This window comes from Sarcophilus harrisii, chromosome 6 (assembly GCF_902635505.1).
Source record: "Sarcophilus harrisii chromosome 6, mSarHar1.11, whole genome shotgun sequence".
Lineage (NCBI taxonomy): Eukaryota > Metazoa > Chordata > Mammalia > Dasyuromorphia > Dasyuridae > Sarcophilus > Sarcophilus harrisii.
The window spans coordinates 187859600-187886769 of record NC_045431.1 but is presented as its reverse complement, the minus strand read 5'-3'; the positions used below and the strand labels follow the sequence as shown (position 1 = coordinate 187886769).

Genomic DNA, 27170 nt, shown 5'->3' with positions numbered 1-27170 from the left:
ATGTTTATATATAATAATATTAAGGACTGCATGCTCAGGTTTGAGTTTGTGGAATTTTTTGAAGTATTTACCCTGATGAGCCCAAGGTATATACATTCCCCTAACTTTCAGACTATATTATTTTCGGGAAATTAACTGAATGTTAATGCAAAAGACTTGTATCAGTTACCAAATAACTTCATCCTATGTGAAATGAAACCTGCATGGTACTATATGAATGTTGGGGAAAATATAGTCAGATTTTTTGTATAACCCATTTTGCTAAATGGTGTATAAATTCTACCCTGTTGAGATGTGAAATAATGTTGTTAGAAACAACAAAAAAAGTTTTGTTTTTGTTTGTTTACCTCTAAACAAGTTCCATTTACAGTAATGTCAGGTATTAGAAAGTTCTATGAAGGTTGGATGATGGCCCCAAATTTAATTTGTTAGCCTAGGAATAAATATTCCATTTGGGGGGATATACCGAGATGTAGTTTTTTTGAATTGCCTAACATTGGAGGGGGAGGGAGGGGAATGGAAGAATAGCTTTTAAAGGGAAAACTTGTGTTTGAAAAAAGTGTGTGATTATTTTTCTGTATAAAATGAAGAAGAGGTTTGTCTTTAACCTTCTTTTCTACAGAAGTCTTGTTTCAATGTTTTTAATTGTCTTTTGACTATTTCTATTACTTTTTATTAGGACTCAAATGCTACTGACTCAGTGGTTTTCATCCCAAGAATCCTGGTAAAAATGACTAAATTAAAAGTGTTGTAAGGAAAAGTTTCCAAGGAAGTTTTGTCACAGTCAGTGCTTTAAAATACAGATTAATTTGAGAGAGAATCATCAACCTGTACAGAGTGCCAGCATTTACAAGGCAGATATAATTGGCCCTCTAAGAAGGTTCACCTTTTGGGACAAAATTTAAAAGGTATTTCTGTTGGGGCAAGGTGAAACTAGAAACTCCTCTAGTAGTTGTGACTATAGACTTAATTTTCAGTTTCCAAACCAAGCTCAAGAATTTTACAAAATTATCCCTTGATTTACCTTGTTTACTACGACTTATGTGGCAAAAAATTAACCCCATTTTATAGCTTGGTGCATGGCATTGTCAACGTTTGCAGAGCTCTGTATTTCAAACATGTTCTGCACATGTTCCATAGACTCATAACAGTGCCAATAAGTATAAGTTTTCTACTTGGGCTATTATATGTGGATTATTGTTTTATTTTGGAAAAATGTAATTTTATAGTCAATTTGGTTCAAGAAGTACTCATTAAAGGTGAAATGTTCACATACCAAAGACCTAATTGGAATTGTTTTTCTTACCATTTAATTCAGACTTTGCATGTGAGAAGTTGGAGGGATCAGTTGAACATCTACTAAGGGAGCACCATATAGGTCCAGTGTGTGAAGTGCTTCAATTAATCAAAGATCTTCCCGAATAGACCTTGCAAGAGGATATAATATCTATGTGCAGGCATAAACTCAATAGTAATGCCCTCATTAATGCTTAATAATACATGCATTATGAATAACTTATGACTGTTAAAAACAAATCTTGTCTTAAATATTTCAGAAAATCTCCTTGAAGTACAGATTGGTGATGAGTCTTACATGATTTAGAGGAGAAAGATCATCTAATCTAAACTCCTCATTTGAAGTTAAATGACTTGCCCAACATAAACCCTTTTGAATCCAGGTTCCCTGTCCTCCAAGTCTGTTCATTGTCCCATGTAATATTGTGTTCTATAAGGTTAAATTTCCATGTGTTTTTCATCCAAAAAGAAAAAAAAAAAAGGAATCAATTAAATCCAATACCGCCTTTGTGCCAGGTGCTAGGGGATTAACCAAGGGCAAAAATAAATCGGTCTGTGCTCAGCAGCTTATATTCTATTAAGAGAGAAGTACATACAGAAATACATAGCCATACAAAATAGATGGAAGGTAGCCAGGTAGAGGGATCATCAGAACTGGGGAAGATCAGGAAAGGCTTTGTGTAGAAGGGGAAGCAGAGATGAGGAAGTAATTTTAAGGAATGACCAGTGCAATACCATAGAATCGTGTGGTACCTTTTGTGAAGAACAGATGGCTTTTTTTTGGTTGGTCTGGCAGAGATCAGTGGCTAATGAAATAGGAAAGAAAGGTTGAGGGAAGTCTATTAAAGCTAATTTGGGCCCTAAAAGCCAAACAGAGGAGGTAATAGGAGGCCACTGGAAGATAGGGTGATATATGGGCTTAAGGAAAATCATCATGGTGGTGTATGGAGTGTAGATTTGAGACTAATTAGGTCATAGCAAGAGGTCCTGAAATAAGGAGGTGACTCATTAGAAGCGCTTGAATGGGACAGATGTTGAAGTAGTTATGATAATTGGTAATTGATTGACTATGTAGGTGAGGGTAAAGTAAGAAACTGAGAATATCACCCAAATCATAAATCAAAGACCTGTTATTGAAAACTCACAGAACTGCTTAGAAAATTAGGGGAAAATTATATTAAAAAATCAGAAACCTTAAAGCATATACCAAGATTGGCTCTAAATATATATACAACATAGGTTACATGATAAGAAAATGAGAGCAATGAAAACCTTTCCTTTTTGAATCTATGGGTAAAGGGAAGAATTCTAGGTTAATTATACAAGGGAATCATAAAATGTCATACAATTTTGATTATATGTAATTTGAAAGTTTTTGAATTGGTAAAACCAGTGTGCTAACATTACTTAGAAAAGAGAGACATGAGACTTTAAAGAAAGTTTCACAGATAAAGATCTGATTTACAAAATATTCAAGGAATTGATTCACAATTAGGAATGAGAGCCATTTTCCAGTTGATGTGATCAATGGATATGAACAGGAAATTGTCAAAGGAAGAAATTCAAGGTACCAGTAACCATATTTCTAAAATGCTTTGCGTCACCAATAGAAAAATGCAGATTGAAGCCACTCAGGTTTCCATTTTAGACCCACTAGGTTGGCAGATTTTTTTTTTTTTTAAAGATGAATGTTAGAGGGTTGCAGGAAAAAAAATTGAAACTCTGAGAGGGAAAGAAAATTGATCCTTACTTTAAAAAAATTTATTGATGCCCTTAAAAGAAATAGGAAGAGGGGGATGGATTTTGAGAGAAAAAGTTCAGTTTGGGGTTGAATTTAAGCTATCCAGTTGAAATGTCTGATACACTGAGACTGAATTAGGGATCTCTCAATTACCTGGTTAGAGATGACATTTATGGGAATTAAGATGACAAAAAAGCTGGGGGGAGGGGAGTACTTTGGAGATGTGATGAGAATAATGAGACTGAAGAATGGCCACTGCCATAGACTCTCAGAATATCTAGAAGATGGTTAACTGTCAGATTTGTGGCAGAGCTATCCAGAAGGATGAGGATTGGGAAGAGCTTAATAGATTTGGCATTTATGAGATAGATGGTGATTTGGGGGAGTGCAATTTCAGTTGAATGATGAGGTCAGATGCCAGATTAAAAAGAGTTGTGGAGTAAAAGAAGAGGACATGGAAGCAGACGGTGCCGATAGTTTGGGCTAGGTCAGGGAGAAGATGTGGAATGATAGCTTGAAGGGGATGGTAGCGGCCAGTCATCGGAGGGAACCTTGAGTATGTTTAAGGGTAGAGAAGGAGCTAGTAGCTTGGGACAGATTCAAGGTGGAGGTGGAAGGGATGCTTTGAGAGAGGAATCCACTTGGAGACAGCTGGTAATGGCATTAAGAGCACATCTAAAGGGGTGGCTTTGGCTAGTAGAAGGATCACTATCAGAGACCAAAAGAACGAGTGAGGGAGGATGGAAAGGAAAAGGGGGAGCTCCTGGAAACAGCCTTGATCATCTTAGCGTATTATCATTCCTGAAGTGCAGGGACTGCCTAGGTTTTGAGAACCTATTAACATCATGAAGGTATGTTTGTTTCTAATGTCACTCAGGTTATATGATGACTGTACAAATAGGACACTTTCTCACTTCAAATGAGAGGCGTTAGGCCAGGCACTGTGCTAAGCACTGACTATAGACATCCCTTAACAAAGAAAGGTCTCGAATGAGAACTCATATTTTAAGCTACTCTAATCATGTCTAAACATATGTGTAAATATCTATCTCTTGTGTATGTGTCTATATCCACTTTTATCTACCTATGTATAAACATCAATCCACACGTGTATATTTAGACCTATATGTATATCAAAGTGTATATGCATTTGTGTATTTATACATTGTATGTCTCTAGAGAGAGAAAGCCAGCTTCTTAAACTATGGCTTGCAACTCCATCACGGGGTCTCATAACTGGAATGTGGGGGTAGCAAAATTATGATTAACAGTAAATGTTTGATGTGTATATGTATTTTCTATACTTGGAGTCATGTAAAAATTTCTCAAGTGAAAAAAGGTTGCAAGTGGGGAAAGTTTAAGAAGCCCTGCTCTAGAATACAAAACATAGGTCTTTAACGCTGTAATATTGATATTGAGACCAGACTGCACAGGCTAATATGTCATGAAAGTTAAAAATTTGGTTATTTTAAAGGCCAGGAAACATCACTAGTAGAAGTAAAAACCTGATTTTCATGGAGGCTCCGTGTAGCTGAATGCTCAGATTCAAATTGTTAAGGCGTTAACTTGGCTGTGCCATTTCAAATAATTGCCGTTTTTAAAATTCCTATTTCTTATTCACACATTAATCCAGGTTACCCAGAGGGCATCAGTGGCACAGGGGGTTGGCAGGAGGGTGAGACCCACCACACTTGTGAAATATCAGTGCCAGTCCACCATTTATGTATCTGACTGCCCATAGTTAGAAAACTACTGAAGCCAAATGTCATCTTCCTTAATCAAGAATACAAATTTGTGTAAGGCAGAGACTTCATTATTTTTGAATCTCTAATAATAGATAGTGCTTTGATTTTTGCAAATGTTTCATTTGGTCCTTCCAACAACCCTGGGAGGTGGGTTTTATTACCTCCATTTTACAGATGAGAAAAAAGCTGAGGCAAGCAGTCGTCAACTGACTCGCCTCGGATTTTATGTCTGAGGCAAAATATGAACTTGGCTGTTCCTAACTCCAGGTACAGCACACTCTCCACTGCAAAAACTACTTACCTCACTGGAGAGGCTTGCCTGTTCACCAAATTATTGGGGTTATGGTAGAGGTATTAAAGTTAATTCTGTTTCACATCGTAAGATAGTCTCCAGGAACAATGAAGGTAAACAGGTGCTTTCATAGGAGAAATCCTCAGCGGTGTTTGTGGAATGATCAGTTCTGGTGGTGAAATGCCCTTTCCAAAGAACCTGTTAGCCCTTGGCTGTTGTGTAGGAATGGGAAACTCATTTCTCCTGTGAGCTGCAGAGAACTTTCCTCACTCTCCTTGCCTGTAAAATGGACCAATTATGAGGCCTTGTGGGACTAGCATGAGGAAAGCATTTTGTAAGCCCAAAACAGTTGTGGCCCTAGTCAAAGGTTTGAAAAGGAAGACTGAGGGAAGTTGGGAAGGAACTAATAAAGAACAGAGGTGGTGATGGAATAAATATCACCAAATGATTTTCATCCTGTCACTGTCATGAACAGAACACTCATGACCTTCCGGATACAATCTAACTGTAGCAGAGGATTGCTGAATTACCTGAATTCTGTTCAGATCATTTTGATTTGTCAGACTTTAATACTGGGTTTGCAGTTCACCGAACTCCCTAGATTTTTTTTCTTCTCCATTCACCCTTTTATGAAAATTGGGACATTCATCCATTTCCAATCCCATAGTCTCCCTCCCTGTAGTTTCTACTAGTGCTCCAGTGGGGAGAAAAGACCAACAGATTCATCAAGTCTCCGGCCTATTCCCTGTAACTGGGATGCAAAGAGTGAGGCTTCAGACCAATAGTATTGCTAAAGGATCCAAAAAGATGTCATTGGTGGTTTGATGGCAACACGAGAACTTTGAGCAGAGTTCCACGAGTCTGTCCTCAGCTTTATGTTGCTTAACTTTGATTTGGATAAAGGTATCAATGACATGCATATCACACAAAATTAGATGTATAACAAATTGGGATTCCCTCAATCCACAAATCTTGAGCAGCTAAAATAATGGTCTGAACCAAATGGCATGTTTCATGGGGAGGAAGGAGAAGTCTTCAACTCCACAAGTAGGAAAAATGGAGGGACAGCTATCAGTTAACTTGGAAAAAAAAATTGTGGGCTGAGATCACACCGTAGATCCTGGTGCCCTCGGCAAGTAGTTGAGGGTCCTACTGAGTAATCCTGCCACTCCAGGCAATTACTGTATACTTGGCCCCAGTCAGAGCCCACACCTAGAATGTTGTTCACTTCTGGGTGCTAGACTGTAGAACAGATACCCAAGGCCCTGGGTGAAAGGTCTTAAATATTCTGCTACATAAGGATCATTTAGCTGGAGATGACGTATTTGAATGTCTCAGGAAAGAATTCGATTTGCTTGATGTCAGAGGACAAATGAATAAGGGAATAGAGGTTACAGAGGCAGCAAAGTGTATCGCAAATAGTACATTTGATCCTTAAAACTATTGCATGGGTGAGGAATCTCAGAAAGGCAGGAGTTAAATGATTTTCCCATACAGCTTTGAACTAGGTATTCCTGACACCAAGTATCTGCTGTATCCTGGAGCAAACAAGGGCTGTCTCTCTTGTCATGCGTTATAGAGGGGGTTTTTCTGCAGGTCCCAAGTGACCCAGGGCTAAACTCAGGGCAAAAATTGTACGTTCCAACTGAATTGCACGTATATTATATACTAAGTTGCATCTGGACATTTTCAGCTTTTGAAGGATAACTTGCCTATGTGTCTTTTATACTTTATTAATAAATTTGTTTTTGCATTGTCACTCCTCATTAACCTTCCCTTCCCCCAAGATCCCTCCTTTATAAACAATATTAAAACCAATAATGTTGACTATAACAGATCTGCAGTCAGAACTTGGTTCTTTTTTTGGGTATCTGTATTCCTGGCATTTTACTTAAAAATTTGCTCACGACTTTTGTGTATTTTGATTTAAGTCAGTGTTTAAGCTTTAAGGATTAATTCTGTGCTATTTTTAGCCTATTACTTTTATTGATTCTGAAGGCATCTCATCCTGCTTCTAACCTATATCTTAATTTCTATGACTTGTAATTTGACCACTCTTGACCTGTAAAATGGAGCTGTCAGATTTGCAGTCCTCTTTCCCCGACTCCCCTAATGATTGTAAAATGTTTAACCAACCAAATAAAAAGCAGTATCAACATAGATACACGAGTGATATCCAGCAGGGATCCCTTTCCATACAGTTTGACACCATTGGTTTAGGTGGCCTTTAAAGGCCCTTCCAGCCTAAAGAGCATAAATGGTAGAGGGGAGGGGGAAGAGATAACTAGAAGTCACTTAGACTGCCCAATTAAGTGGCAAGGCTCATTTTGGGCTGTAAATTTCCAGAAGGATTAAATTATGTTCAGAAAAATTGTCATCAAAAAGTATGACGGCATATGAAGCCCCTCCTCTGCACCTGCCACCAAGTCCATAGCATAGCGTAGGGTCTGCCCTTGAGAAGCGGCTGGGAAATCACACATTTAGTAACTGGAGGAGTCGGTAAATCCGATTTAGGACTTTGGGAGTATCTGGAGGAAGAGGAACACAGGTCCCCTGCAGCAGCCCTGTCCCCTCCCTCCCTCCAGCAGGCAGGCTGCCCAGGCCCAATCCCCTCAGACCCTGGGAGATGGGCACAGTCAGGTTTGCAGCATCCTTTCTAGTCCCCACTCGCTCCCACAACTTCCCGGACTGAAGCCTCGCTTCCTCCAAGCTGGCACTGAGGCACACACCCCCAGCCTCTCTGCTCAGGAAGCCCGACAGACACGTTCTGAGTCACTGCCTATCGAGCCAGCCCCTCTCACAGAGCTGTGCGCCTCCAAACTGCTCAGGAACAAGCATTGTGATCATGGCTTGGTTCACCACCAGAGAATTGGGGAAAACATCCTCTAAATGCTCAAAACTTTATACACAATGTTCTTTAGAAAATCTAAACTTTTTATTATTATACAGAGTGTATCACACTGAAAATACGTACCCAGAGACAGAAGATCTGCAATATTTTTACAACTGTACAAAAACCAAGAATAGAAAACATAAGGGGCTCTGCTGGAGATGAACATTTTACAAAATGACTTTTTCTTTTCTATAATCAAAGGCACCAGATTAATGGGATGGGGGCAGTCTGGCTGGCTGATGATGGTTTAGCTCTTACCAGTCAAATCTTGCTTTGAAAATGTTTCTCAGCCTTGAGGGCTGCAAACCTGGATGGCACCAGGTGTTCGGTCCAGCCAGAGAAGCCATCTGCATTTCCCACGATTCAGGCCGAGGAACCATTCGGTGTTCAGGGTAGAGGATGGAAAAGGTCTTTTTCTCATCTATGGCTCCAGGAAAAGTGCTGCCCTCTGGCTCTGGGGACCCTGTCACGCTGCTGAGGGCCTGGCAGCAGCACACCAAAGCAAACATACAGTTCAGAGGGTGAGAGCGTTTCCTCACAAAACGGTAAAACGCTTGTGTTCCCTAGAGAATCAAATGCAGGAAATACATCTTGCTTTCTTCTGAATTGTCTGACGCTGTGATGGCCCCTAAATGCAGTATGGACTGACCCAACCAAGGGACAGAGGATCTTCTGTGTTTAAGCAACTTCTTAATAGAATAATTTCAAAAATAGACAGACTACTGTCTTAGCTTCTTTGCTTCATTAAACCCTATGAAACTAAACTAAACTAAACCCCTCCCCTCAAAGTGTTAGCTGGATTGAGAAAGTTAAAGGAACAAAGTATTTTGCTAAGGGGCAGCAATAATAGGCCTTTGCTTTATAAATGTGGGAGGTAACATTCCTGTTTATTCTAATTCTGATCACGTATTTTGATATCTACTGAAATACAATATTAATACGCACAGAAAGTCTTGGCTCAGGAAGTGGGAAACCCCTCTGCAGGGGGCTGCAGCCATCCCCTATCCTTTGCCTATGTGCTCCTCCAGTGACTGAATTTGGCCCCGACACCCCATAGGAATCGTCACTTCTATAGTGAATCGCCTTGTGATCCATCCAGAGACCCCAGGGACACTATGCTCAACTCTGGAGGAAGGGAGTGGCCGTACTGGTCACTCAATCTGGTCTGAGCCCACACCACGGGAGGCAAAGAACTCTCTGAATCCCAAAGGCTGCAAGTTTCAAACACCATTCATGTTTCACGCTTGTAGCCAGCACCTGCGGTTAAAGCAGTTAACTTTCTACCAGCACACTGAAACATTTTAGTAGAAAAATAACTCAGTTAACAATTACCAGAATTTCTTTTTTAAAAAATTTAAGTTGGATAAAAGGCCAACAGGAATATCAGTCACTAAAATTAAGGAAAAACTAATTTTTTTTTGGTTAAATTTAGCTTTGCAAAATGTAACATTAAATTCAAAAACAAAACAATTAAAAAAAAAAAAGCCAACCCCAAGTGTTGTCTACTGCTCTCCCAACACCCACCCCCCAATTACCTAAAAGCAGCCTTCCCATTCATTCCCGAGGGCTTACTCTAAAAACTAACACAGGCTGTACCTCCACACTGCCCAGTCAGGAGTGGTCACAGAATACAGGGTGGCTCTGAAATGACCCCCCGGAAGCACCAGTCACAGAAGGCCTCTTTGTGCCGGGGTCAGCCCTTGTGCCGCGGCTCCCAGCTGAAGCTCTACGCATGTAAACATTCCTCTTCAGAGGCAGCGTTTGGCTGTGCGCCTCTAAACGATTGATCCAACCCTCTCTCCCCGACGAAAGATCGACTGTTTCAGACTTGAACCAAAAAGGAAAAGCTAGAATGCATTCAAAGAGAAGGGCTGCCTCTCTCCAAGTGCCCCCTTGACGAAATGACTGCAGGAACCAGCAGCGAGGGCCACGGCTGCGGCGTATGCTCACGTGCACACACACATGCACACAAGACCTCGAGTACTTCTTAAGGCTTGACCCAGCAAGCAAAGGGCGCCCCAATGGCCAGCACCGTTCCCACGCTCCCTACTCCGGGGCACCCAATGGCATTCCCACCCCTGGCCTGAGCACAGGCCTATCAAGGAACCTCACCCTAAGTTTTGGCGGCCAGGGCTGAGCGGCTTCTCAGCCGTTCTGACCTTCCCACCTCTCGCCCCCAGGCACAAGCAATCCCTCCACCCCACGGAGAAGTCGAAGGCCTGCTACGGCAGCCGTGCCCCGCGGGTCCTGGCCTACAATCCCATGCCATTTCTGTGGGCAGACACCAGCCTGGTCCGGCCAGACCGCCAGCAGGGCCAGGGCCGGTCAGGTGGCTTGCAAGCAGTCTGAGTGCTCCTTTTGGCAATATGTGACATCCCAATACTGAAGGCCAAGTGAGGTCTCGGGTGCCGCCTAAGTTAGAGATGCCTGCTCTTCCCAGGGAGTCCCCACTTACAGTGCACTGATACTAATACATTCACACTGCGCAGGATTCCCCAGCTCCCTCGAATGCCATTTTCCCCCTAGCAAAATGAGCTAAGCACAAAGTTGTACAAATCAGCGGGGTATTTATCATCTTGGCTTTAGAGAAAATTTGAAAGCAATCCCAGAAATTGTGTTTTCTCCCCAATTTTGGAATGGAGCTCTGCTCGGCCAGAGAGGAAGTTCTTAGGGAAAGAGGACTAAGACCGGACCCTCTCTCAATCCATCTTTTCCTTTTAGGAAGCCCTCCTCATCTCCCAGCCTCAGTCTGTGCAGCTGTCAGGCAGAGCACACTCCCGAGGGGGGATGGGTAAAAGCGAGCCTGGAAGGGAACAAGAAAGAGAGCGTGGATGCCCTTGCTTGCCAAGGGCCGTCTCCGCTTTCTCTTCAGCAGAGGTGGCTGCCCGTGCTTGGCTTGGTCCCCGAAGTCTCGTCCTGGGTCCTCTACGAAACGTTAGTTATGGGCTTGTACTTCTTGAGCCTGGTCCACTGGCCAGTGGCGTAGTTCATTTCAAAGACTGTATCGACTAACATGGTGGTGCTTCCTGTGCCGTCAGCTTTGTCGAGAACTTCCGTGTGCTCACTGAGCTTGATCTGAATGATGTCACCCTGCTCTTGGCAAGGGTTCTCTGTGTAGACAACAACCAGAAAAAAAAAGTCAAGCAAAAAATATAAAGATTATGTACTTGCAAAGTGGAATCCCTTTAGTTCAGGTCTCAAAAAATGGACCTAAGTCATTTCCTGCTCCTTTAGAAATACACAGAAAGACAAAATATAGTGTTTTTCAAGGAACTGAAACACCAGCATACAATTTCTCTGCATAAGGAACAACAGCCCGGATTACTAAGGTGGTTTATATAACTCTAGGAGATGCCTTCACTCATGGTTTTCCTACCCCGAGTCCTCACCGTGGGCAGGAATGAGCCTGTGAACACAAAGACTCTGAGGGCTGGAGCACAAGGTGCGACAAGATCTCAAGGGCGAAGGTCCGAGGGACAGGACTCGGCAAGTAAAGGCCACAGAGGCTCGGCACCAGGAATGCAAGCGAGAGGGGAACCAACATTGACCACAGTGATACATGAGCTCAGGCTCTTAAGTAAGGTGTGCTCAGGTTCTGATCTACACTTGGGAAGTGGGAGAGGAGGTGCAAAGGGGGAAAAAATCTTCTCGTCACAGATCATAGATCCTTGAAGTCCTGAATTGCCCAAGTCCTACAATCCTTTCTACTTTATTACCTTACCTGAACTCAGAATTAGACAAAGTGTCAAATGGACTAGTCAATCTAGTGAAGACTGGATGTGTTCAGTTCAAAAGTGGGGGATACATATCATACCTATTTTCAAGCATAAACACAAATGAAATTCTATTTCATACATGAATGGGTCATAAGAACCCTTCAAAGGTAAGTAGGGGAAAACATTTGGAATTCACTATCTTATAAAAATGAATGATGAAACCATCTTCACATGTAATTGGAAAAAACAAAATACTATTTACATTTTTAAAAAACTAATAAAAATTAAAATTAAAAATCCCTCAAAGTTTAGCAGAAGAAATGGCTGCTCACCCCTGGATCCTGCCATGAAGCCCAAGATGAGTGCTTTCTCGGGCCTGGTCACCTTGTTTGCAGTCTTGAACATTTCTTGTGCAGCACACATCTGCTCCCTCTAAAAGCAAAAAATAAATATGGACACGTCAGGGAAAGAGGATTACATTTTCCCATATCTGAAAACTATTGTTGATTTGAAGTTTAACTGAAGTTCTTTCAAAAATCATAAAGCACAGCCTGCAGTCATAATACTTTGAACAGCTCTAGGGAAAGGAAGAACCTGGCTTCTCAAAGTCTTGGCGTGAGCTCTGTCATATCTGCTAGAGCAGAGAAATGACCGGGCCTGGCGAACGATAGGACAGCTGCCCTTCCCTGTCCAGCCAGGAGGAGGGCACAGAGGCTCTGCCCCACAAATGTCCCCCCTGACAACTCACAGAGTATACAGACTTTCCACAGAGAGCGTCAGTGGAAAGAAGACCCACCTTCAGAAGTCACAGACCTCAAAAAAGTAACTGAAGGCAACCCTGAAAGCCCAGCCTTGTTCTTGATAAAAATAAGGACTAAATGTATTTGTACAAGACAGTGAACTTTCTAGACCTGCTGGTCCTCTTTCCTGTTCTATTTTCCTCCATCTAGAACATTTCCAAATTGCCGCAGTATCTGTTCATTGCTGTAGGTCCAAGTCCTACCCCACAGGAACACCAATTTGGTGCTGGAAGGGCCTTTTAGAGCCACCTGGGCTGCATGATGAGGAAACTGAGTTCAGAGAAATGAAGTTACTGAACTCAGGTACAACAGGCAGGATGATGAGAAAAGCTGGAACTTGATCACAAGTTCTCTGAATCCAAATAGAGTGTTATCTCCCTTGTTTTCAAGTCATTACTGTATGAGTCCTTTTTCTTCCCTTAGCATCCGCTTTCCTCCAAACTGCCCCAACCCGACTAACTTGGAGGGCTGAAACACTGACCCGCCCCTCTGCCCCTCCCCAAGTAACGAGCCGTTCACCAGCCTGACTTTCCTGGGCTATATAACTGACCATGTGTAATCACACGTGCAACCACAAAAGGAAACATGCTGTCATGCAAAAGAACAAGTCCAGAAGAAAAGGATGGGTCCATTTTCCTCTACTATGGGTCTGACTATCTGGATTACCCTGTTCAGTTCTAAGAGACACATTTTAGGAGAAACACTGACAAAGCATGGAAGGGAGACCATGCCAATGGTAACACGGTAATATTCCATTACAATCATATACAACGGCTTGTTTAGCCCTTCCCCAACTGATGGATAGCTCTTCGATTTCCAATTGAGACATGAGAAATCACATAGGGCAGACTTATGCTCTTAGTCTCAGAGAGCACAACTGGAAGAAAGATGCAGAGGCTGAACACGTAATTTGGGTTTGATGTAAGGAAGAGTTTAAAAATGGAATTTTTATTCAAGTATAACATTAGGGAGTAGAAGAATTTGTACCTAGAGATACTAGCAACTAACTAAATAAGAGCTAAGAAACTAAAGTGAACATGCTCTAATGTTCGCTACCAGCCCTACATCAGGGATGTGTGATGACGGGATCCCTCTTAGAGACAATAGTTTGGGCCTGTGGAAAAGAAAGGTGCTGCAATGCTGCTCCATTCTGTTACAATGGCAGTCTGATGGGGTCTTTTCCAAACTAACTTATTCAGCAACTCAGGCATAAAGTTAAAACCTTTAAAATGTAAGAGTCACACACAAAAAGTAAGAGCTGGAGGAGATCATGGAGAAATCATCTCTTCTAGTCTCCTCTTAATCTTAGGAACCTCTCATTTTACAGATGACAAAAAATGAGCTCAGAAAGATCAAAGCCCTTATCCAAGGCCACATAAATTTGGGGGAGAACTGGGAAGAAAATCTAGATCCTCCAAATTCCATTCCAGTGCTTTTCCTATTTCACTTGCTGCCTCCAGATGTGTAATAACCAACTATCTATAATGAACAAGATCAACCTCCACTTCTAAAGTACTGTAAGGTTTACTTTTCCTCACATTTCTCTGGCAGGATAGTACATATGCTATTAGCCTCAAGGGAAAGAAGAAGGGACCAGGGACGCTAAGGGAGCTCAGGGTCGAATAAGTAGCAAAACAGATTTAAATCCAGGTTCCTTAAAATACAGCAATCAATCAACAAGCACTCATTATAATTAAAATCTACTAAGTGTTTACTCTGTGCCTGGCAATGTACTAAGTGCTAGGGATACAAGGAAAAGCAAAAAGTCCCTACCCTTATGAAGCTCCCAGGGAGGATGCAAATAAATAGGTACATAAACCAGATGCATACAGAGCAGAGGGGAAGTAACCTTGGAGCTGCTGGTAGGACAGGATAGGCTTCCAAAGCCAAAGGAGGCTTTGACTCCTTCCAAATTAAGGGAGTATGTAATAGCTGATCTGTCATATTTATTGGATAAAGGAAGAAGTTAGGTCCAAAGAATATATATGTAGCATTAGTAAAATAGATAATTTTTGACTATATAAAATTATAACCTTTTGCAAAAACAAAAGCAATGTAACCAAAATTATGAGAAAAGCAAGAAAACTGGGGATGGGAGGGAGAATTTGCAACAAGTATCTCTGTTAAAGGCCTTGTTTCTTAAATATATAGAGAACTCAAATTTATATACAAGTCATTCCCTAATTGATAAATGGTCAAAAGATATGAAAGGTAGTTAGTTTTTCAGACAAAGAAATCAAAGCTATCTGTAGTCACCAAAAAAAAAAAAAAAAAAAAAAAAGGTTCTAAATTACTGTTGATCAGAGAAATGGAAATTAACCCAACTCTGAAGTACCACTGAATACCTATCAGACCAACCAATACAACAAAAAATGTTGGATGTTGGAAAGATGTGGGAAAACTGTAGCATTAGTGCATAACTGGTGGAGTTTGTGAGTTGACCCAACTATTTTGGTGAACAATTTGGAATTAAATAACAAAAAGGCTATAAAACTATGCATATCTTTTGGGCCAGCAGTATCGGTCAGGTCTATATCCTAAAGACATCCAAAAAAGAGCAAAGGACTTCTTTGTACAAAAATATTTAAAGCAGCTCTTTTTGTGGTGACCAAAAACTAAAAATCGAGGATATGCCTATCAATTGGGGAATGACTGAACAATCTGTGGTATATGATGTAACATTATTGTGTTGTAAGAAACAACAAGCAGGATGATCCCAGAAAAACCTGGAAGATTTATATGAACTGATGCATGATAAAGTAAGTAGAACCAGGAGGATTGTTTGATAAAGAACTGGGAACGAGTCAGCTATTCTTAGCAATACAATAATCCAAGATAATCCCAAAGGACTAATGATGAAGCAAACTCTGTCTCCAGAGAAAGAACTAATACTGTTTGAATACAGTCTGAAGCAGACAGTCTTTTTTTCATTTTGTTTCCATTTTGTTTGAATTTGTACATAATAACCTATCTCTGACTGCTTATCATCTCAGGAAGAAGGGAGAGGGAGAATTTAGAACTCAACTTTAAATTAAAATGTTGAAAAATTGGAAGAAGAAGAAAACAAAGTGGCTTCTGAGCTGGATCTTTAAAGACCTGCGGGAGGCAGAGATGCAGGCGAGGAGAAAGAGCAGACCTACCGTGAGGGAGAGGCCTTTCTTGGGTTGCTGTGGCGGGGCCGGCTGGGTCTGGGGCACCACCGGAGGAGTCTGTGCCGCGGGGGCGATGGCTGGCAGGGTTGTCGGGGTCAGAGGTGAGGTAGGTGGAGCGGCGACCGCAGGAGCAGGGTTGGCGTTGCTGTTGTACATGGGGGTTCTCTGCTTGAACTGAGCAGGAAGAGCAGTGTTTGGGGTTGCAGGCTCATCTGGCTGCCGGATAGTCTGCAGGTTCTCTCGAGCTGAAGGAGCTGAAGGCATAGAATTTTTTATTTTTATTTTTTTATTTTTTTTGGTCTAAGTGATTGGTTTTTTTTTTTTTTTTTAATAGCCTTTTATTTACAGGATATATACATGGGTAACTTTACAGCATTAACAATTGCCAAACCTCTTGTTCCAATTTTTCACCTCTTACCCCCCCTCCCTCTCCCCTAGATGGCAGGATGACCAGTAGATGTTAAATATATTAAAATATAAATTAGATACACAATAAGTATACCCGACCAAAACGTTATTTTGCTGTAGAAAAAGAATCAGACTCTGAAATATTGTACAATTAGCTTGTGAAGGAAATCAAAAATGCAGGTGTGCATAAATATAGGGATTGGGAATTCAATGTAATGGTTTTTAGTCATCTCCCAGAGTTCTTTTTCTGGGCATAGCTGGTTCAGTTCATTACTGCTCCATTGGAAATGATTTGGTTGATCTCGTTGCTGAGAAGGGCCTGATCCATCAGAACTGGTCATCATCTAGTATTGTTGTTGAAGTATATAATGATCTCCTGGTCCTGCTCATTTCACTCAGCATCAGTTCGTGTAAGTCTCTCCAGGCCTTTCTGAAATTATCCTGTTGGTCATTTCTTACAGAACAGTAATATTCCATAATTTTCATATACCACAATTTATTCAGCCATTCTCCAACTGATGGGCATCCACTCAGTTTCCAGTTTCTAGCCACTACAAAAAGGGCTGAAGGCATAGAATTAAAAGGATAAAAGTATAATTTCATGCTTAATCATACTTGTCTCTTTATCTCATCACACAAAAAGTTGATTCGGAGCTTTTCAAAAGAGGCAGAGGACCTTGCAAAGGGCTATTAAAAGAGCAAGAAGGATGGGTAGAGTCAGCCCTTCAGACCAGGGGAGAGCCAGGTAGGAGCAGGGTGGGTCTGTGCCCACACTCCACGGTCCTGTGGCTTCAAGCTTAGATGGTTGCTGGTGTTAGGTCAACCTAAAGCAAGTCAAGAGCCTGGGATGGATTTGGTGGTGGGACAAACAGCAGCCCTCTGTGACTATCATTTCCTGGCTTGGGAGGCCATTGAGATGACTGCCATGATCCTGGGGAGAGGAGCAGGCAGGGGCCTGTACAAGAGAGGGACTCTGACCCATGCCCAGGCTGTGCCCTCTTCTGCGGTTTCACTCATCGGAGCAAACATAGGAGCCAATTCTGAACCAAGTACTAGGGACGCGCCATGGGGGTAGGGGAGCTGGCAGTGTGAGGTCCAACAGCCCCCCCCCACAGTGCTCTGAGGAGGGCTCAGAGTATGAGGGAGGGGGGCGGAGGTGGCCAGGGGTGCACAGACTCCCCCGGGAGGTGAACATCCGAACTCAGCTGTAGCAATCTCCCACGAGCTAGGAGTGTCACAAGCCCCAGAAGGTCCAGTTGCAGGAGGGTGTGATGGCTTTGTCCTTTCCCTGGGAGCACTCTTACCCCCGGGGCATCGGGACTTTCACTGAACGTGGTCACCAGTATCAACTAACCTTTCCTCTTCCTCCTCCTCAGAGTCTAGAATGGAGGGAGATCTCAGAAAGCCCCATTCCTTTCCTCCTCCCACCCATCCACACCTGGCCTCTCTTACAAGGCTGGGTTGACCTGGCCATCTTGGATGGATAAAATCACCCGCTTAAAAGGTAGGCTGAGCTAATGGAGCCGAGCCAAAGGGTAAATGGTATCAGGATCCAGAGACATCCTCCCAGAAACCCGTCCAGGCTGCCCTTGTTGTGCTCATTCCAGCACTCTCTATCAGACTCTGGACAAAAGGTTCTTCTGGCAGCCAACTCCAACAGCAGGGGAGCCTTCCTCTCCCTCTTGGGAGAGCTACGTCTCTCCTCCTTTCTCTACCTAATGGGTCATAATAAGGGCCACTGACCACAAAAGTATAATATTCATGCTTAGGATTCTTTTCCTGTCAAGTTTGGACTTGGGTCCTTCTACTCTTTTTTTTTTCTGCCAAAATCTAAAACTATCAGCAAGAATTGCAAAGAAAGAAAAAAGTTTTAAGAATTACATTATCTGAGATCAACCAAATCATTTCCAATGGAGCAGTAATGAACTGAACCAGCTACGCCCAGAGAAAGAACTCTGGGAGATGACTAAGAACTGTTACATTGGATTCCCAATCCCTCTATTTTTGCCCACCTGCATTTTTGATTTCCTTCACAAGCTAATTGTACAATATTTCAGAGTCTGATTCTTTTTGTACAGCAAAATAACGTTTTGGTCATGTATACTTATTGTGTATCTAATTTATATTTTAATATATTTAACATCTACTGGTCATCCTGCCATCTGGGGGAGGAGGTGGGGGGTAAGAGGTGAAAAATTGGAACAAGAGGTTTGGCAATTGTTAATGCTGTAAAGTTACCCATGCATATAACCTGTAAATAAAAGGCTATTACAAAAAAAAAAAAAAAAAAGAATTACATTATCCACCTCATTCTCCACATTTGCCCCTCTAAAATAAGAGTAATTGCTTTTTTGCATGTAGAAAAACCACAGTCCTCTGCAACCCTGGCCAATTCCTGGAACTGGCAAATCGCTGCCCAAAGTCCAGGGAATCCACAGTTCCAGGGCAGGCCGGGGACTTAGTAGGACCTCCTTCCACAATTCCCTACTATTTAGGGGGTCCTGGAAATCATATTGTGTGTTGCTGAGTAGAGCACCATGGGGTAAGAGGCTAAAAGAACTTTTGCCTTCTGGATTGATGCAATCCTGTTAGCGACCCTATGGTCAAGAGGGACTGACAAGGAGCAAAACCGAAGGAAAAGCGCTCTGGGATGGCCACCTTGGAGGTGCCCACATTTGGGGCGTTTCAGGTCAGAAGGACAGCTTGGCTGAAGTGCAGGCCATGGCAGAGTTGTATTTCTAGATTAGGATGAAAAAATAAGGCAGCTCCAGACTGTGGAAGTCCAGGTAAGGAAACTGACACACTCAGCAATAGAAAGTTACAGGAGAGTTGGAAACAGGCAAAACACTCCCTCCTTCCCCCCCAATGTTTTACAGCTACTAGGCAAGAAAATTTTTAAGGAAGGAGGTGAAATCAGAATACCTTAAATTCACTTGAGCTTACAACTTCTATGTCTGCTCCCTGCCACTGTGTCTTCTGGTAATCAATGGCCCTATTCCTTTCACACATCTTTCAGCCCACAAGGTTGCAGCCTCTCTGGTCACCATCAGTATGGCCCCTTGCTCCTTGAAGCCAGGCCCAGACTCTTCCTGGGCTACCATCCCTTGGCAGCCTCTTCTTACAAGTTCACTTTATCTGTCTCTGTAGCCCTATTCAAATCCTGGCTCACTCTTCTATTTCACCAGAACCTAGCTCACACCCATATATGCTAGAACCTGACTGAGGTTCTACAAGTCCAAAGTTCTTTCCCAACTCCTTTCTGAAGGAGTTCTGTACTTGGCTTACAGCATTCTCCTCCCTAACCCAGACCATGGTAGTTACAAGACTTCAGTAGGCACATCCCATTAAACCACCTGGCTTCTCACAACATATACCTTCACACTATTTCTAGCCATACAAAAATATGCTCCAAGTCATTATTAATCAGAGAAATGCAAATTAAGACAATTCTGAGATACCACCACACACCTGTCAGATTGGCTAGAATGACAGGGAAAGATAAAGCAGAATGTTGGAGGGGATGTGGGAAAACTGGGACACTGACGCATTGTTGGTGGAATTGTGAATGTATGCAACCATTCTGGAGAGCAATTTGGAACTATGCCCAAAAAGTTATCAAACTGTGCATACCCTTTGATCCAGCAGTGCTACTACTGGGCTTATACCCCAAAGAGATCTTAAAGGAGGGAAAGGGACCTGTTTGTGCCAAAACGTTTGTGGCAGCCCTGTTTGTAGTGGCTAGAAACTGGAAACTGAATGGATGCCCATCAATTGGAGAATGGTTGGGTAAATTGTGGTATATGAATGTTATGGAATATTATTGTTCTGTAAGAAATGACCAGTAGGATGAATACAGAGAGACTTGGAGAGACCTACACGAACTGATGCTGAGTGAACCGAGCAGAACCAAGAGATCATTATATACTTCAACAACAATACTGTATGAAGGTGTGTTCTGATGGAAGTGGATTTCTTCGACAAAGAGAAGATCAACTCAGTTTCAAGTGATCAAGGATGGACAGAAGCAGCTACACCCAGAGAAAGAACACTGGGACATGAATGTAAACTGTTTGCATTTTTGTTTTTCTTCCCGGGTTATTTTTACCTTCTGAATCCAATTCTCCCTGAGCAACAAGAGAATTGTATGGTTGTGCACACATATATTGTATCTAGGATATACTAGGACATATTTAACATGTATAGGACTGCTTGCCATCTAGGGGAGGGGGTGGCGGGAGGGAGGGGAAAAGTCGGAACAGAAGTGAGTGCAAGGGATAATGTTGTAAAAAATTACTCTGGCATGGGTTCTGTCAATAAAAAAGTTATAATAATAATAACCCATGAATGAGCTCACTATCATCCAGAACCATGATTTACAACTCTAGATCACAGTTTCCTCTCCTTGCACTTCTCCCTCTGCAGCCTGATCACAGGGTTTCCCTCTCTTTGCAATCCTGAACTGTTAGCATCATTAAGATTATTCTCTTCCCTTGGCTTCCTTACCAAAGCTCTTCCACCGTCCACCTTCTGCTCTCCTACATGCATTCTGCTGAAAACACTCTGAACATCACACCTGATGAGCTGAGCTAATGATTGAATCCACTTCACATTCAATCTCACCTTGGCCCTCCCCACTGCATCTCATTCTTTTCTTCTTCTCAGAAGATCACATCTCCCAAAACAACTACTACAAACCTCTCCTCTTTTTTCCTTAAGATTCCCACATCATCCACTTCTCTCAGAAGACCTTATCTCTTACTTTACTGGAAAAAAACAAGACTCCATTTCTCCTCCTTACACTAAATTCTTTCATACCACTATCTAGTCTCTCCTTCTTTGTTCCAATCTCTGATGAAAAGTGGCTCTTCTTCTTGCCAAAGCAAAGAGCTCAATCTGGGTCTTCACTGTATTGTTTCCCATCTCTCTCGAAAACTGGTCCTTCTCAACCTTCAATCTCTATCTCCTGGATTGTTGCCCAGAAACATGCCCCAGTCATGTCTAACTCTTTCAAAACAATCCTTCATTCGATACTGTCACCCCTTTTACACCCAAACACCTAGAAAAGGACAGTCAGATTCACTGCTCTACTTCCTCATGTCCCACAGACTAGGACTATCCTGCTATTCTGGATCTAGGACTATTCTGATCCTGCTAATCAAATGATATTATTCTGGCTTCCCAGACCAAATTCAGGATCTCTGTTTTCATTTTTCCTAAAAGTTTAGTGTGTTACAGAATAAATTCATTCAGTTAAAAAGCCAATAAATAAATAAATAAAAATAAAACAAAGCAAAACTTGGTTTTGTTTGAATGGAACTGACCTGCAAGGATGTATTATAATAAGACACTTTTTTCTTCCTCTGAATGAAAGAATACCTTTTAAGTGAACAGAAGTTAGAAACTCAGAAAAGTATTTAAAGGACTGAAACAAATAAAAGACTACCTACCTGGCTGTGTTTCAGAACTTGGTATATAGGATGATGATGGAACCACACTAGGTGTTGCAGGCAAGTAGCTTGTAGAGGGTAGTGCAGGCTCATTGTTCAAAGAACCAAGTTTCTGCAAAAGTTTTTACAATTGCTCATGTGTTATATATCTAACTACAAAATAATCTTAAATTTTAAAAGATCCAATCTCCCACAATTTCAAATACCTCTATCTCCTAGTCTTACAACTTTATATATATATGACTTTTAGCTCTCTGAAGCATTTTCATAGATAATATTATCCTTGCAACAACTCTGAAAAAATTTGGAAATCAATGTTCAAGGTAACATGATTTGTCATAGTGTGACGATAGCTAGTAGCAAATCCAGGGCCTTGTGATCCTTCTTTCTGCGAAACTGTGACTGCTGGTGGGTTTATTTAATCATTATCAGAAGAGGATAAAGAGATATAATCCTCTCCTTCTTTAAGGGGAAAAAGATAGGGATATTTCCATCTGTTTCTCACATGTCCAATCTGGGTCATGACCAGCCTAGAGAGGATCCTTTTTCATTTAAGCTGGGGGTCTTAAAATAAATGTAATGCTCTACTTGATATTCTTTGATGGATTTACATAAATAGACTACCAGCCAAAGTTTATAAGTTAAAGTCTAAAACTTCATTTCTGTCAAAATAAAAAGCCAAGTTAATTCTATAGAGCTTTAACAAAACTATCAAATTTAAGATGATGTAAACACCAACCTGGGTAGAAACAAGGCCGGCAGCATAATCAGGAGTAGCATTTTCGACAACTGTTTCTTCTTTGGCTTGCTTTTCCACAACTTCTGTATCTGTTGATAATTAAAAAAAAAAAAAAAAAAAAAAAAAGAGGCCAAAGTAAACTATTTATTTAAAAAATATACTACACAATTAAACTAATCCAATTTTTAGTTCTTTTCTAGAGAAAGTATGACTTTGAAAATTTATATGTGCTCAGTTCAAAATTGTTTTGAAATGTCCAAACAATTATTTACTTAAAACCCAATTTAAACTTTTAGACCTTAAGGTCTAAAAGTCAACCTTTACAATACTCAATAAAAAGCTCATGCTATGGAGTCACACTATCTTAATATGTATAAAAGCAGTTTGCAATTATATAAAAAAGTATACTTTTTTTCAGTCTCTTATTGATTTTTGTCTAGTTCAGAGAAACTCTATTAAAAAGATGAGAAAATGAGGGTGTAGAGATATCCGAATACTCATGTGATTCTCCACAGCCTCTGCTCCTGTTTCCCCCACTATACCACTCTAATGCATAAGCAGGTGGCATGCAGCCAGTCTCCACAGAACACCTAAGCACAGGAAGTGTTGTGAGGGATGGAATAGCCTGGCAACCATAAAAGGAGGTGGTTGTTCCAGAGCAAGACAGCAGGATTAATAAAAAGACCACCTCAATATTATATAACTGTCAACAGAAAACAAGTTAAAGACTTCCATCCGGAGGACAACAGTTTATACCAAGGAGGAGCCATATCGATGAGATCAAAGATCAATTATAATTTGTGATAAAATAAGATGTGAAAAATAAGTCTCTTGTTAGAGATAGAACAAATTGTGACTGGACTGCTGGAAATGCAAGCTTCAAGGAAATCCTTTAGTCTAAAACCAGGTGAACTAGAGGCCAGGTATAGATTGTAAGCCTTTCACTTTACAGACTGAGAAGGTTCCCTTTCTCCTTCTCTGGGTATAAGTTTCTTTCTTCACAAAGACAAAAGGAGCCTTCCCAACTCTCATGTCTTGACTCTCAGGTTCTAAAGCTCCTCTGCAGCATGGCATTTCCCCAATTCCTTGAAAAGCCAAAGTAAAATTTCCAAATATCCTTTAGTAGAGAGGAGGTGGGTAACGAACCCATCATACACACCTAAAGTCTTTCTTCTTCTTTTTGCCTCTCGGCCTGCACCAACCATATCCAGCTCTGAAATATCTAGTAACTGCCAAAAAACCAAAATCCAAAACCTTTATTAAAACAGACAACACAGCAAATAACATGACTTTGCTTCAAAGGCTACCATGTTGTGGAAGGAGGAAGAAATGCTAAAAGAAGTCCAAAACGAAGTGCCTACCTTTACTCCCCGTTCTTTTCGTAGTAGAGGAGTTCGAGAAGGAGGGATGGGAGTCCGGTTTCCAGCAGGACTAAAAACACTGGGTGTGGTTGGGCTTCTGAAAGGAGCCTGTTTTGGGATGCCTTTAAGAGGTGCTAAGAAAGGATAACAGGGGAGAGAAACAAATGGAGCAGTGGTAAATAATTTTACTCGGCATAATCAAAAGCCCCATCCAAAGAGAAGATATATTTCACTGAAAATACCACTAACAGATAAAAATAGCAAACAATATACACCTCTCCTGCTTTAATACTCCACAAAACTAATTGACCACAACATACAAAGACTCCAGGTTAATGTAGCCTTGAAGTGGAAGGTATGGCTCTAAAGAAGGAGCTGGCAAACTACAGATTGTTTTTTGAGCCAACATTGGTCTCTGCTTTTAAAACACAATAATACGATATTTAAACTATATTGCATAAAATATACTTATTGTGCATGGAAGTGCAACGTAAATAACAAATGATCCCTACTCTACAACAGGACTACACAAACTTGAAAAAGCAAGTCAGAGTAGTTTGACAGCTCTACCTTAGTTAATTACCTCCATGATCGGCATATAATTATTTAGGTGAACATACAATTTACAATTTAATTTACAATTATAATATAACCACCAAGGCAATCATATCATGTCACTAAGCTACTGATCTATCCATGAACTATTAAAAATTTAATCCAGCACTAAAGAGCCTCCTATGAATAAGACTAAATGGGCAAACTTGAAACTGAAAGGCATACTGCTCTATACACATTCTGGCACATCTTTGCTGGCAATAACTATTGTAAAAGGTTAAAGGTAAAATTGATCATTCTTATTACTTGTAACTGATAGTTTAGTAAATCAATGCTAATGTTATGCTTCATAGGTTTTATGCACTTGATTGAATTTTACAAATGGGAAAAGAACATCTTCAAATTAAACCACCACATATGACAATGGGGCAGCCCACAAAGCTCTTAACTTAGAAATACCCAGGGACACGATAGGAATGCCTTCATTTGTGTCTGCAAACATTTTGCTTTCAATTTAAGTACCAGAAATTATGGAACTCTTACTTGTGGTATCAATTTTTTTGACCAGTCCTCTTCCTTTGGCATGGAAAGGTACTCCAGCTGTTTTCTTGAGCTGTTGGGCAGTCTCTGTGGCTACAAAAAAGAAAAGAGCATGAGGCACAAACATCCATTCCTACAAAGCTGCTTTTTTCTGAACACAACTACCTGCCATTCATTTAGAGTGCAAGCCCAAGAAGAGCTTAAAGAAGCAAGTTTTTTTGTAAAGGACGCCTGCCCACTTAAATGTAAGCTAGAAGAGGATGGGAAGAAAAAGAAATTTTGTGGGCAGTTTTCAATAGCACTAGTTTTTCAATTTTTCTAATTTCAACTCAAAACTTTTAAGAGTTCTGTTTTCTCAACTGGGTCTATCCCTAGCACAATGTTTACATTTATTACTGGTAGAGGTCTTTTTTAGTTCATATATGGAATGGAAATGAATGGAGGTAATGCATATTTTTCAGCACTGTGCTTAGTAAAACCTGAAAATGATAAATAAATGTGACTTATCTTCGTCTTCATCAACATCATTTTTCTAAGTCAATCTAGGGAAGAACAACAAGATATTGGACATCAAATAACTGAGCTATGAAAACAAGTAAAGGGAGGACAATGCATGCACACCACATCCTTAAACGTAAAGAAAAAAAAAAGTGGGGAGATATGATGGTCAGAAAAGCAGGAAGCACTACTGGGCCAAGAAAATACAGCTGTTATACAAAGGAAAGCAGGGGATAAGTTTGTAAGGTATTCATAAAACATTTAGGATAATTTAAGGCTCTAAAGTACCTTCTTAAAACAAGTGCTTCTGTTAATATATTTTATTCTAATTTTTTGAAAATATTTATTTCTCATTTGGGAGTAAATATCAGAATATTAAATTAAGAAAAACATCTTATTTCCTAGCCATTCTGGATAAGAAAGGTTCTTCTAACAGTGAAAGGCATTAAATTCAATGCAAAATGGTGACATATACCACATATCTCCCTTAACCAGTAGCACCACCCACAACAAATTTCTCTTTACCTTTGACAAATACCTAAAAAACTAAGTTATAAAACAGTTCACACTTTCAATAACTAGTAAAAAAAAAAAAAAAAAAAAAACACCAACTTAAGAGCCAAACTGGAATAATCTGTGGCTCAAGGAGAACTGAAAGTTACAAAACTAAACAAGATTTTCCCCCTCAATTTTCCTCACATTTCTTAAGATCATATATAGACTGAAGAGCTGGAAGGGACCTTAGATTCCATTAGCTCCATCCCCCCATTTTATAGGAAAAAAAGGCAGAGAGATTACTTGTCCAGTAAGGTCACAAAAGTACTTAAGTGGCAAGGCTGTTAGACTCAAATCCAGCATTCTTTCCTATACAGATACCCCTAATTTAATAGAAATGTTCTTCAGGGATAGGTGTATGATGCAGTAAAGTATTCTTTAAAGATTGTGACAGAGAAGGCTGAGGAAAGTTTGGGTCAAGTCCTTCCTCTAACACATTAACTGTGGGGCCTAAGGCCAGATTCCTAGGCTTCAAGGCAATGCTCCCAGACCTCCAAAGGAGAGGAAGGACCTCTTCCTAAAGGTAGCTGCTGCTTGCTATCTAAGACCTGCTGTCTTGATGAGAGCTCCTTACATCTCTTGGTCTCAGTTTTTTCATCTGTCAACTCGATTCAACAAACAAGTTATTAAGGAAATTCAAAACTCACTGCACTAGGTTAAGATAGAAAATATAAAGATGAATGCAAGTGCACTTGGAATTTATGAAGTTTAACAGTTGTCCAACAGGAGTTAAGAGAAGATGATCTTTCTGGCTCCTCCCAGCTCAAACAAATCTGCTTTGGCTTTCTAAATCTAAATCAGGGAAAGAACAAAAGTGGATGCTAAAATTTCCCGCTGTGAAAGCAACTTGTTCTAAATTTTTTTTGGGGGGAGGGGAAGACCTAGTTGCCTTAACCACATTCAAGGGAGCTTCTGGAACAGAATGAATGGTCATCAGACTCCTGGCACCAAGGCAGTCCTGTTTACTTTCTCATAAAATGTAAAAAAAAAAAAAAAGTTCCCACATATTAAAATACAACCTAGTAAAATTTATGTAGTACAAGCTATGATGTCCAATCTCCTAGATATACATTCACACTTACATTTCTGTAAGAGCTCTGCTCTCAAAGTGGCACTTTTAGGCTTTCTTTTCAGCTGAAAATGTTTCACAGGGGGCGTGAGTGGTCCAGCAAGAGTGGTCAAGGCATTTTTGTTTAAGTACTGACATTCCAAAGGCAACATAGCAGATGCTTCACATTCGCTAACTGTTCAGTGAAGAGCAAGACAATACATTAGGACATACATTTCTTTTACAGTTGATATGCAAAGTAAATCATAATAAAATTTGTAGTTTAAAATTATAATGATCTAACTGCATAACATTAAGATGTACTATCTTACCTACAAATCTGACATTTTGTAGTTGCCTTTGCTGTAATCAATCAATTCAGAA

At 40.7% G+C, this 27170-nt stretch overlaps 1 protein-coding gene across 2 annotated transcripts in view; it reads right to left on the bottom strand.

Annotated features, from left to right (window-relative positions):
- Positions 1-7995: 7995 nt before the first annotated feature.
- Positions 7996-27170, bottom strand: part of NELFA (negative elongation factor complex member A) — a 37988-nt gene continuing 18813 nt past the window's right edge. For both annotated transcript variants that reach the window (XM_031941328.1, XM_003773439.4), the window contains 9 exons: positions 26821-26982; positions 24689-24778; positions 23591-23724; positions 23389-23458; positions 22230-22318; positions 21491-21602; positions 15624-15889; positions 12016-12115; positions 7996-11077 (listed from right to left, as the gene is read on the bottom strand). In XM_031941328.1, the coding sequence (XP_031797188.1) occupies positions 10893-11077; positions 12016-12115; positions 15624-15889; positions 21491-21602; positions 22230-22318; positions 23389-23458; positions 23591-23724; positions 24689-24778; positions 26821-26982 (1208 nt within the window). In that variant the 3' untranslated portion in view covers positions 7996-10892. The remainder of the gene's footprint in view (positions 11078-12015; positions 12116-15623; positions 15890-21490; positions 21603-22229; positions 22319-23388; positions 23459-23590; positions 23725-24688; positions 24779-26820; positions 26983-27170) is intronic.